At 44.5% G+C, this 12,926-nt stretch overlaps 2 protein-coding genes across 2 annotated transcripts in view; both read right to left on the bottom strand.

Annotated features, from left to right (window-relative positions):
* Positions 1-18: 18 nt before the first annotated feature.
* Positions 19-4,739, bottom strand: LOC111967250 (multifunctional methyltransferase subunit TRM112-like protein). Its single transcript, XM_023992140.2, has 3 exons — positions 4,589-4,739; positions 1,077-1,169; positions 19-483 (listed from the first exon to the last, which is right to left on the bottom strand). Exons 1-3 carry the CDS (start codon positions 4,634-4,636, stop codon positions 388-390), a joined length of 237 nt encoding a protein of 78 aa, XP_023847908.1. The 5' UTR covers positions 4,637-4,739; the 3' UTR covers positions 19-387.
* A 479-nt stretch (positions 4,740-5,218) lies between these two features.
* LOC111967091 (autophagy-related protein 2 homolog A) overlaps positions 5,219-12,926 on the bottom strand; it is a 37,554-nt gene continuing 29,846 nt past the window's right edge. The window contains exons 30-40 of the mRNA XM_070444683.1: positions 11,910-12,139; positions 11,646-11,781; positions 9,137-9,361; positions 8,787-8,973; positions 8,449-8,614; positions 8,287-8,356; positions 8,099-8,181; positions 7,889-8,010; positions 7,539-7,693; positions 7,051-7,206; positions 5,219-6,910 (exon numbers count right to left, since the gene is read on the bottom strand). Of these exons, the coding sequence (XP_070300784.1) occupies positions 6,674-6,910; positions 7,051-7,206; positions 7,539-7,693; positions 7,889-8,010; positions 8,099-8,181; positions 8,287-8,356; positions 8,449-8,614; positions 8,787-8,973; positions 9,137-9,361; positions 11,646-11,781; positions 11,910-12,139 (1,767 nt within the window). The 3' untranslated portion in view covers positions 5,219-6,673. The remainder of the gene's footprint in view (positions 6,911-7,050; positions 7,207-7,538; positions 7,694-7,888; positions 8,011-8,098; positions 8,182-8,286; positions 8,357-8,448; positions 8,615-8,786; positions 8,974-9,136; positions 9,362-11,645; positions 11,782-11,909; positions 12,140-12,926) is intronic.

Raw genomic sequence — 12,926 nt, 5'->3', positions numbered from 1 at the left:
TTTAGGGTTGCAAGGAAACCAAGGAATTATACTTTTTATTAAATTAATAAATTAAACAAAATCATCTCCCAGATATTGGACAACATAGAAGCATTCAGATCAGTTCTGTGGTTTTCTGGGGGCGGCGGTGTATTCACATCCCATTGCCCCATGTACTGTACTATATAACCACTTCAACATATATTTCTTCCTATACAGTCTTAAACAGGAATCAATTTTTTGCCCTCACTTCTAATGCCAGCAGTCCCATACAATGAATGGTTGGTGTGAGATGGTGGAGAAGGGCAAATGGGGGGTTACCGTATGGATAAGTGGTGTATTTCTCTCTGTACATCTAAGAGCCCATGTTGGGGGTAACCAACCCCCCCCCAACCCAACCACTCTCCTCTATGCCTCATTCAGCAGCATGTTGGGAACCCCCAAGGAGATGGGGAACTCACGGCCAGACTCTGGGCACTGCAGACAGCCCTCCAGCACCTTCACCTGGACAGAAGAGAGACAGATACACTTCACATCATCTGTGGTTACTCTCTGTGTGTGTGTGCCAATTAGGGCCAGGACGATACTCGTTAGTATCATGGCAAGGAAACAAAACACGAAGTGGCTTTAACCTCTTTAGGAAAACAGCCCTAATGTTGGAAACAAACATTGTTATGTTGTCATCTAGAGTCACATGTATTTATTTCCAAGCTATAACACACACTATTTTACATACAACAGGTTTTTAAAGGACTAAAGAGTTTGGTCTGCTTCATGTTTTTATTTTTGCCATGGAAAACATATTGCGATACTGGTATTGTCACGGCCCTAGTGACAATAGGGTTATAGGTTACACAATGCAGTGTGTTTACATAGGAAAAGAATGGAAACCTACAATCACACAACCTACAATTTATCAAGCAGAATGAAACAGCCAGAGAGAATGTGACTGGGACTCTACCTAACCTGACCACTAGATGTCCTCATATTCCCCTAGTAATAAAAGCAGTATGCATCCTATTCACCAAAATAGGAGTTGATAGAACTATGACTCAAGTAATGAAGACCAATATCAGGTTATTTATGGTGAACCTCACCTCCAGCAAAACCCTGTGTATTTTACACAGGAAGTCGTCATTCTTCTCATAGTCTGTGACCAGTTCTGCAGGTAAGCCATGGAGAAGACCCAGCTGGAGAAAGACCACAGTAATATTGCCATACAACCACAATCACTAGAACAAGAATCAAGACTTAGAATTTAGAATTTAGGTAAAATCTATCTGTATTAGTTAGACCAAAGAATAGCTGTAAGACTAGTTAACTATTCTACCTAAATTGGATACAGTAGCTTTAAATGACTTTAAACAGAGCAAACGGAACCAAACAGGAAGGGACCATAGAGAATGATAGAGGCCTCTAGTGGCCAAAAGGCCATATTAGCATAGACAAAACAATTGAGGGCATCCACCATTTTAATGAAGTCAACTGGGTGGGACTTCCAATTTCATTGGCTAATCCCTCCTGTTGTAGTCATGTCCAACTGGGTCATCAGGAGGAATCAGCCAATAGTGAAGAACAAAATTGACTACTTTACAATGGAGACAGCCTCAATGGTGCTGCCCATGCTGTCACCACTGAGGTATAATAATAACTGGAGTCTGCGTCAAAGATGTCTGACCATTGTTTAAAAGGTGATCTACTCATGTTTGCATACGGCCAATTCATTGAACATCTATATCCGGGTTGCACCCGGTTTATACGGACCAACATTACACACGCAATAGCACTCAGTGTGCACAGGGAGCATCGCGAGCACTGATGACATCACGTCATCCAAAAACATGGCAGACATTCGATGGATATAAAATGTTAATATCTTCGGCTGTAAGTGATGGAGAAAAATCAGCCTAAGCGACAATTATTTGAATTATTCAATGGATGTTTTGCGCACAATGTCTTATTTGGAATGTTCAAATCTGACTTCTCTATGTGGCAGTGTATGAAAATCTGGGTCTTTCTGGGCCGTGTCAGTTAAACTGCAGTACTGAAGCAAAACTGTAGGAGCAGTGGAAACCATGCTTCTAGACCAGAACACTGCCCCCTTGTGGACTACAGGAAAAGGAGGACCGAGCAAGCCCACATTCTCATCGACGGGGCTGTAGTGGAGCAGTTTGAGAGCGTCAAGTTCCTTGGCGTCCACATCACCAACAAACTAACATGGTCCAAGCACATCAAGACAGTCATGAAGAGGGCACGACAAAACCTATTCCCCCTCAGGAGACTGAAAAGATTTGGCATGGATCCTCAGATCCTCAAAAGGTTTTACAGCTGCAGCATCGAGAGCATCCTGACGGGTTGCATCACTGCCTGGTATGGCAACAGCTCGGCCTCCGACCGCAAGGCACTACAGAGGGTAGTGCGTACGGCCCAGTACATCATCGGTCAGAGGAAGGCCCTAAAAATTGTCAAAGACTCCAGCCACCCTAGTCATAGACTGTTCTCTCTGCTACCACACGGCAAGCGGTACCGGAGCACCAAGTCTAGGTCCAAGAGGCTTCTAAACAGCTTCTACCCCCAAGCCTGAACAGCTAATCAAATGGCTACTCAGACTATTTGCATTGACCACCCCTCTACACTGCTGCTACTCTGTTATTATCTATGCATAGTCACTTTAATAACTCTACCTACATGTACAGTTGAAGTCGGAAGTTTACATACACCTTAGCCAAATACATTTAAACTCAGTTTCACAATTCCTGACATTTAATCCTAGTAAAAATTCCCTGACATAGGTCAGTTAGGATCACCACATTATTTTAAGAACGTGAAATGTCAGAATAATAGTAGAGGGAATTATTTATTTCAGCTTTTATTTATTTCATCACATTCCCAGTGGGTCAGAAGTTTACATACACTAAATTAGTATTTGGTAGCATTGACTTTAAATTGTTTAACTTGGATCAAATGTTTCGGGTAGCCTTCCACAATAAGTTGGGTGAATTTTGGCCCATTCCTCCTGACAGAGCTGGTGTAACTGAGTCAGGTTTGTAGGCCACCTTGCTCGCACACGCCTTTTCTGTCCCCAAATTTTCAATGGGATTGAGGTCAGAGCTTTGTGATGGCCACTCCAATACCTTGACTTTGTTGTCCTTAAGCCATTTTGCCACAACTTTGGAAGTATGCTTGGGGTCTTTGTCCATTTGGAAGACCCATTTGCGACCAAGCTTTAACTTCCTGACGGATGTCTTGAGATGTTGCTTCTATATCCACATCATTTCCCTTCTCATGATGCCATCTATTTTGTGAAGTGCACCAGTCCCTCCTGCAGCAAAGCACCCCCACAACATGATGCTGCCACCCCCGTGCTTCACGGTTGGGATGGTGTTCTTCGGCTTGCAAGCCTCCCCCTTTTTCCTCCAAACATAACGATGGTCATTATGGCCAAACAGTTATATTTTTGTTTCAACAGACCAGAGGACATTTCTCAAAAAAGTACGATCTTTGTCCCCATGTGCAGTTGCAAACAGTAGTCTGTTTTTTTTATGGTGGTTTTGGAGCAATGGCTTCTTCCTTGCTGAGCGGCCTTTCAGGTTATGTCGATTATAGGACTCGTTTTACTGTGGATATAGATACTTTTGTAYCCGTTTCCTCCAGCATCTCCACAAGGTCCTTTGCTGTTGTTCTGGGATTGATTTGCACTTTTCCCACCAAAGTACGTTCATCTCTAGGAGACAGAACGCGTGTCCTTCCTGAGCGGTATGACGGCTGCGTGGTCCCATTGTGTTTATACTTGCGTACAATTGTTTGTACAGATGAATGTGGTACCTTCAGGCGTTTGGAAATTGCTTCCAATGATGAACCAGACCTGTGGATGTCTACAATTCTTTTGGCTGATTTCKTTTGATTTTCCCATGATGTCAAGCAAAGAGGCACTGAGATTGAAGGTAGGCCTTGAAATACATCCACAGGTACACCTCCAATTGACTCAAATTATGTCAATTAGCCTATCAGAAGCTTCTAAAGCCTTGACATAATTTTCTGGAATTTTCCAAGCTGTTTAAAGGCACAGTCAACTTACTGTATGTCAACTTCTGACCCACTGGAATTGTGATATAGTGAATTATAAAGGAAATAATCTGTCTGTAAAGAATTGTTGGAAAAATTACTTGTGTCATGCACAAAGTAGATGTCCTAACCGACTTGCCAAAACTATAGTTTGTTAACAAGAAATTTGTGGAGTGGTTGAAAAACGAKTTTTAATGACTTCAACCTAAGTGTATGTAAACTTCTGACTTCAACTGTACATGTTACCTCGACACCGGTACCCCCTGTATATAGCCACGCTATTGTTATTTACTGCTGYTCTTCAATTATTTGTTATTTTTATGTTTTTTAAGGTAATTTCTTAAAACTGCATTGTTGGTTACGGGCTTGTAAGGTCTACTACGCCTGTTGTATTCGGCGCGTGTGACATTTGATTTGATACATAAGCTATAAAATGGCACTGATACAAAGATGCGTCCTCTTGTCTCTCTATGGAGCTACCTGAATTTGTCCAATCGAAACTCTCTGGCATTCCAGACAGTTGTAGTCATACGGAGACACTCACCCCATCAGCCGCCTCAACCAGTACGCTCCAATCCAATTTGGGGATCATGACTCACGAAAATGGGATTGAACTCCACCTCACTCTCACCTCCGTCGCCTGGGATCCGAACAAACCGGATAAAAAAAATGCATAAAAGAGCACTTGCTCTTTCCATGACAAACTGACCAGGTGAAAGCTATGATCCCTTATTGATGACACCTGTTAAATCCACTTCAATCGGTGTAGATGAAGGGGAGGAGACAGGTTAAAGAATKATTTTAAAGTCTTGAGACAATTTAAACATCCAACCAATTTGACACAACTGTGGGAATCATTGGGAGTCAACATGGTCCAGCATCCCTGTGAAACGCTTTCGACGAATCTGCTTTGAGGGGGAAAGTGAGAGAACCGGTAACTTTGTCAATATATACTGTATTGATCAACAATATCTATGATTCTCTACTGTGCAAACTAAAAACAATGCGTTTACATGTGGATCGGAAATGTCGATGGTGCAACAGTGAATAGTTTCCCCCAAACAGCAATAATCCTAAAACAGCTTCCTAGCCGTACAAACTATTTTAGGAAAGCAGAGGACTCCTTTATACATTTTGTAAACCGTCCCCTCCAAAAATCACAAAAACCGTGAAGTTACGTTTTTTATATTGTTTTATTTTTTTAGTATATATTTTTCTGTACTCATTGTCTTGGTATTATACAGGTCATTCTTACAGGTAAATGGTAATTACAGACCTGTGACCAATACAACCCACGGGTCACCCTCACAAGAAACCACTAACCCACAAACATGCATTACACTCACACACACAATTTAAACGCATTGAACAAAAGATMATGTTAAATGTTTTACCACAATCCCCCCTTTTCCCCCAATCTTAACCCTCTAGACACATCCCACCAACACTTATTTTCAAAAATAATATGATACTAGTTTAACATAATACAAAAATGGAGGAAGGCAACTAATGAGACGAGTCAAGCAATTGTTCTGTTGAGAGGAAGGAACCAGACTGGTGATAAGGTCCAAGGCCCTGAGGGCAACCTCCTTGATCTGACAAAATAAACAGTTAACATACTGTAAGTACAAATCAGATGACCAAGCGCTGGCAAGCATTAAACTCAAGCGAAGCCATTTGACATAGAGGAAAGTACGTTTCTCTAGTTCATTCAGTTCATCGTCCAAATTCTCCCATGACTGCATTTAGTTAACACAACCAGGCCCAGGTCATTGTTTCCACAGGTCAAATATGAACAAGTAAGCATACAGAGAGATGAGTATAGGTTTCAGGAAGGCAATAAAACTAAACACAACCAAAGGAGGAGAKGCCAGGGAACCCATCATTGAACAAACTTATGGCACAAACAACACTGGGGTGGGGATGTGTGCAGGCTAGRATGGAACAATCCCACAATTGTGTTTTTAGGTTTTGATTAACAGCTATCTGGAAGGATCTCAGCTAAGGCCACTATATCAGTCTTTCAGTCTCCATGACTACAGGAGAGACGGATATTACCATCCAATCCCTGTGGACACTGATTTGGGCTCAATAGAATGATTTCCCAGACTCAGATTAAGTCTACTCCTTAAATGCATGCTCAATTAAGGATCGCCATTCTAAGTGCTTTTTAGTCCAGGAATAGGTGTAATCTCAAACTGGGAAACCGGCCCATAGTCTGATCAACAGAAGACTGTGAGAGCTACTGATTAACATGTTTAATCCCACCTACCACTACTACAGACTTTATACTAGACTAGAGCCCTGTTTGCCCTTTGACATCTAAAGATGAAGACAACCCAGAATGACAGTGATATGTTGACATACTAATAAAGGTAGAGTATCCTCATCATGTACGTACTGCTGCAAGGATAGTGAACTGAACTCTATTTGATTGGATTGAAGAAAGAGATACAATTGTTTTGTCTTGATCCATATGGAACCACATAAAATACTGGGTGTCAATCACTCTGCAGTAGTTTAAAAATAATAATTTAAACTCACGTTTTCACACATTCACTCCCTTCATCTGTTCACACACATAACAATTTCCCCCCCCATTTCTTTAACCTTTAATCCCCCAGAATCATCATTCTTGGCCTTCTTCAGAGCGCCATTTTAAGAAGTCCTCCTTCCGTGCATCTGGCTTGATCTGGTTCCGGATGCCCCCCAGCAGGTTGGACGTTGCCTCAGAGGCCACTATTAGGGGACGGACCACGGTGGGTGGGATCTGCCGCAGGACTCCGCCCACAGCACCAGGCAGGCCTTTCTGCTCATGCCCGCGAGACGCCACGTCACATAGCGTCTGAGCTGTGTCCATCATGCCCTTGGAAACAGACAGAGGTGAGGAAGAGAAGTTTGTGTGTTCAAATGAAAGTGCTAAGCCTTTTGTTGTTGCTATTATTCTAAAGTGGTTGACTCAAATGAACAATTATTGATTGATTTGTTGATCAGTAGAACACGTACTTCTCTGACGGTGTCATAGGCCTTAGCTACGCCCTCTCTGAGGTCGGCAGGCTGGTGGGCGCGGCGGGACCTGTTGGAGGGCCGTCGGCCCTCTGTGATGTAACGGTTCAGGGGGGGCGTTGGGGACAGGATGTCGTACACCGTCTCTGCTGTGGCCTAGAGGAGAAACCGCAGGAATATTACAACACTTCAGGAGAGTAAGGCACATCATAGCAATGGAGGAACCTGTATTACTGGTCCCAGTGGCTTCTACCCATACGGTTGCTACTAGTCATTCAGTTCTTTCCTACATGGTTTAGGTATGCTAACCCTTTGGCCGCAATCTATGACATGTGACTAAGGTTAGTGTATAGGGTGTGGTACATAGGATGCATTGTTTCAACCTATATGTCTATGCTTGTTTGATTGGTATTCTACCGCTGTATGGCTTACAGACAGTCTGTAGCCAGCTGATCTGTCTGTGGTTAGAGTTCAGAGGTCAGTAGTACCTGTATGGCCTGCACCAGTCTGTTGCTGAGCTCCAGAGCAGCAGAGGCAGTGGAGGTGCCGAAGGACGCGGCCCCCCGCTGGAGACCCCGGATAATGCGGCCGTCCCGCCTGTACTGCTCTATGGGCATCCAGAACAAGTCCCTCACTCCATGGACTAGAGAGAGAAAGTTACACAAAAAACAAATGAGATCAACACTAAATGAGGTTGTGAGAGTATGCTAGCTATAACCACACTGCAAGAGAACAATTCTATTACTATGGTGATAACTCAGGAACTACTAAAGGGACAATAGCAAAGAAGCCAAGAAACAAAGATCACCAAACAAGTGACGTCCTGTCCTGTACTTACACAGCTGAACTACAGAGTGCATGGGACCTAGACCTCCCAGAATGCCCGGCAGCTGGTTCTTCCTGATGTCTGTCAGCCACTCAGTGACAGCGTACTGAATCACCTTATCTACGCCTAGAAGTCTATAAGGAAGAGATATTAGAGAAAAGCGTTATGAAAAAGACACTTGCTTCAGACTACAGAGAAACCCCAGAGTTCGTGTTGTTGTACCCATGTCGGCAGCAGAGTCTCTTCAGCTTCAGCTCAGAGCAGTTCAGCTGGGCCAGACCAATAAGAATCCCTGCAAACGTCCCCTAGGAAACAATCACATAGCAAATGTCACGTGTGTGTCATAACAAAATATAACCACAGAGATGAGTTCACTGTGTTCGTAGTTAAAATGTTCTTTGTCCTTTCACCTGCTCAATGACCACATGCTTGCCCTGGTAGTCCAGCCAGATGGGCACTTCAGAGGTGAAACGGAACTCCCTTCGAAAGAGAAGGAAAGACAACGTATAAATAATGTCCACACATTCTAAATAGACTGTAGATTTACTCTTTGGGAGGATGAAGTTAATTACCGGAAGTAGATTGGCTGATCAGTGGAAGAGGTGGAGCCAGCGGACGAGGAGCTCTGCTCGCTATAGGTGGTTTCTACAGAAGTGGTGAGGTCAGGACCCAGACCAGCAGTGGTCTCCGTGCCACTGACCCCATCCTCAGCGGGCTTCTGGGAAGGGTCTGTCTTCACTGTGAGAGGAAAGAGAGAARAGAGAAAATTAAGAAAACAGGAGAAAGTATCAAGTGGGTGAGGAGGAGATACATGATACAGAGCACCATGTATGCTATGTATGATTTTCTTCCTGTTCCATGTGACCCTACTTATTATGTAGAGTATAGAGAACACAGTGAAGGTGCTCACTCTCAGCTGCAGGGTCCACAGGCAGGTAGGGGTTAACTCCAGCAGCCAGACTACTGAAGAAATCCTTCAGGAAGAACAAGGCATCCTGGTCGATGTTGAGTCGGAGGGGGAGGAGGCTCACTCTTAAACAACACTCTGGACCACCTACACCAGAGTCTGGACACACCTGCAGGGCCTTCACTGTTAACTGGAACACACAGACATAGACAACACATTAGGTAGGATTACAACAAACCAAATCTCAGAGAAAACTTTAGAATTCCCTTGGAAATGAGAATCATTAATAAGAACAGATTTTCACAACGGAAAGGAAATAATGAGAAACGGCTTTAAAAAGCCTCTTCTCTCACCATGTTGGAGTGTGTCCTGCGGGGCATGCTCTCGCTGGTGTACAAGTAGAGGAACTTGTTAAGCTGGGACGAGGCCAGGCGGTCGCGTACCTCCAGCTCCTGAACAATGAACACCTGGCGGGACAGAGGCTGCTCCCCCACAGCCCCGACCCCAGGCCCCTCTCCCTCCAGAGCCGGCCCAGCTGCAGACACCACCACTGGGTAGGACTCGTGTTGGAAGCTCACCTGGAACAGGAATGACACTTAACTAAATGGTTGCAAACAATTAGTGTAGCTTTTTGCTTTTGTTATGTAGCTTTTTGCTGTCTCCACTAACAAAAGGACTGGTTGACACTTATGCTACACTTGAACTGAACATATCCTTATGATGGGGGAAATGAATTAGCGTTCTAGTTTGTACGGAGAAAAGAATCAAAGGCAAGTACTGTAAGGACACACCTTGCACACACATACTTTTGTATATATAGGACATCCCTTCAAATGAGTGGATTTGGCTATTTGAGCCACACCCGTTGCTGACAGGTGTATAAAATCGAGCACACAGCCATGCAATCTCCATGAACAAACATTGGCAGTAGAATGGCCTTACTGAAGAGCTCAGTGACTTTCAAGGTGGCACCGTCATAGGATGCCACCTTTCCAACAAGTCAGTTTGCTAGATCTGCCCCAACCACTACAACATGGTTAGTTAACCCCCAACCACTACAACATGGTTAGTTAACCCCCAACCACTACAACATGGTTAGTTAACCCCCAACCACCTACAACATGGTTAGTTAACCCCCAACCACTACAACATGGTAGTTACCCCCAACCACTACAACATGGTTAGTTAACCCCCAACCACTACAACATGGTTAGTTAACCCCCAACCACTACAACATGGTTAGTTAACCCCCAACCACTACAAACATGGTTAGTTAGCCCAAACCCTACAACATGGTTAGTTAAACCCCCAACCACTACAACATGGTTAGTTAACCCCCAACCACTACAACATGGTTAGTTAACCCCCAACCACTACAACATGGTAGTTAACCCCACACCACTACAACATGGTTAGTTAACCCCCAACCACTACAACATGCGTTAGTTACCCCCAACCACACAACATGGTTAGTTAACCCCCAACCACTAAACAACATGGTTAGTTAACCCCCAACCACTACAACATGGTTAGTTAACCCCCAACCACTACAACATGGTTAGTTAACCCCCAACCACTACAGTGGCATAAATGTTCTATCACCTCTGTCACAGTCAGGTCTTATGGCTTTATTACCACACACTCACAGTATGRTTAAAGGAAAACTCCACCCTAAAAAACATTTTGGTATTTGTTTCRTTAGTCCATTGTTTATATAGTCCCAAAATGTTTTGCATGTCGGCAATCAAGTTTAAGATTTATAACTTTCAGAACACAGAAATACAGCTGGTATGATGCAAAACACAGCATCATACTGGCTGTATTTTTCAAGTTACATACATTATATATACACACACACAAGTATGTGGACACCCCTTCAAATGAGTGGATTCGGCTATTTGAGCCACACCTGTTGCTGACAGATGTATAAAATCGAGCACACAGCCATGCAATCTCCATAGACAAACATTGGCAGTAGAATGGCCTCACTGAAGAGCTCAGTGACTTCAACGTGGCACCGTCATAGGATGCCAGCTTTCCAACAAGTCAGTTCGTCAAATTTTTGCCGTGCTAGAACTGCCCCAGTCAACTGTAAGTGCTGTTGTTGTGAAGTGGACATGTCTAGGAGCAACAACGGCTCAGCCGCGAAGTGGTAGGCCACACAAGCTCACAGAACACCATGCACAATGCTAAAGCTCGCCGCCATTGGATTCTGGAGCAGTGGAAACGCGTTCTCTGGAGTAATGAATCACATTTGGACGAATCTTGGTTTGGCGAATGCCAGGGGAACACTACCTGCCCAAATGAATAGTGCCAATTGCAAAGTTTGGTGGAGGAGGAATAATGGTTTGGGGCTGTTTTTCATTGTTCAGCCTAGAACCCTTAGTTCCAGTGAAGGGAAATCTTAATGCTACAGCATACAATGACATTCAAGACGATTCTGTGCTTCCAACTTTGTGGCAACAGTTTGAGGCAGGCCCTTTCCTGTTTCAACGTGACAATGCCCCCGTGAACAAAGTGAGGTCCATACAGAAATGGTTTGTTGAGATCGGTGTGGAAGAACTTGAATGGCCTGCACAGGGCCCTGACCTCAACCCCAACAAACACCTTTGTGATTAATTGTAACGCTGACTGCGAGCCAGGCCTAAATCGCCCAACATCAGTGCCCGACCTCACTAATGCTCGTCGCTCAATGGAAGAAAGTCCCCGCAGCAATGTTCCAACATCTAGTGGAAAGCCTTCCCAGAAGAGTGGAGGCTGTTATAGACCAACTCCATATTAATGCCCATGATTTTAGAATGCGATGTTCGATGAGCAGGTGTCCACATACTTTCGGTTATGTAGTGTACATACTCTCCCTACCTTGGTGAGCTGGATCTCCATGAGCAAGTTGTGTTGACGTCCACCGCCTCCAGCCCAGCGCCACGAGTTCTGAGGCCGGGACGGAGCAGTGGAGCGGGACGGGGATCCACGCATCCCAGACGGGGCAGTGCGACCCCTAGAGAGCAAGAGGGTAGGGAGAGAGAGGAGAGAGGAGAGAGAGGGAGGAGCTTGATGATCAGTAAGAGAAATCTTCCAAATTCAAGTGCCTGTTGCTGGGTTGTGTGTACATGTGTGCATAGGGACCTGTTTCCATGCTGCGTGTGTATAGACATGGCCTTGCCCCCGAAGTCTCTCCCTCCGTACAGATGCCAGACGACAGACACCTCTCGTAGCACCACCCTGCTCTCGGGGACAGGGAAGCGGCTGGGGGCCCGCAGCAAGTCAGAGCTGCCCCGCGGCCGGGAGAAGTGGCCCTCCCTAACCCTGATAGGACCCTCAGCTAGCACCGTCACAAGAGGCTCCCCGTCTCTTGGCTGGGGAGGGGGTGAATTAATGAACAGGTTTAGTACTTAATGTCACATAATTAAATTCCATGTGAACTACGACTAATAGGAACACTGGGACAAGAAGTTAAAAGTGAGATACAGAGGAAGGAAAGAGTATAAAGAGGGTATAGAGAGAGTATAAAGAAAGGGAGTGAGTAGAGAGAGAGTGTAGAGAGGTAGAGAGTGTATTAAGAGAGTGTAGAGAGAGTATAAAGAAAGGGAGTGAGTAGAGAGAGTGTAGAGGTAGAGGGAGAGAGTGTATTAAGAGAGTGTAGAGAGAGTATAGAGAAAGGGAGTGAGTAGAGAGAGAGTGTAGAGAGGTAGAGGGAGAGAGTATAAAGAAAGGGAGTGAGTAGAGAGAGTGTAGAGAGGTAGAGATTATAAAGAAAGGGAGTGAGTAGAGAGTGTAGAGGTAGAGGGAGAGAGTATAAAGAAAGGGAGTGAGTAGAGAGAGTGTAGAGAGGTAGAGGGAGAGTATAAAGAAAGGGAGTGAGTAGAGAGAGTGTAGAGAGGTAGAGGGAGAGAGTGTATTAAGAGAGTGTAGAGAGAGTATAGAGAAAGTGTAGAGAGAATAGAGAGAGTAGAGAGTACAAAGAAAGAGAGAGTATAGAGGGAGAGTATAGAGGGAGAGTGAGTGTATTAAGAGAGTGTGTAGGAGAGAGTGTAGAGAGAGAGTAGAGGGAGAGTGAGTGTATTAAGAGTGAGTGTATTAAGAGAGTGTGTAGAGGGAGAGGGAGTGTATTAAGAGAGTGTGTAGGAGAGAGTGTATAGAGAG

The sequence above is a fragment of the Salvelinus sp. IW2-2015 genome, linkage group LG8 (genome assembly GCF_002910315.2).
Source record: "Salvelinus sp. IW2-2015 linkage group LG8, ASM291031v2, whole genome shotgun sequence".
Classification (NCBI taxonomy): domain Eukaryota; kingdom Metazoa; phylum Chordata; class Actinopteri; order Salmoniformes; family Salmonidae; genus Salvelinus; species Salvelinus sp. IW2-2015.
Note: the sequence above shows the minus strand (reverse complement) of the source record. Positions and strands in the feature narration are given on the sequence as shown.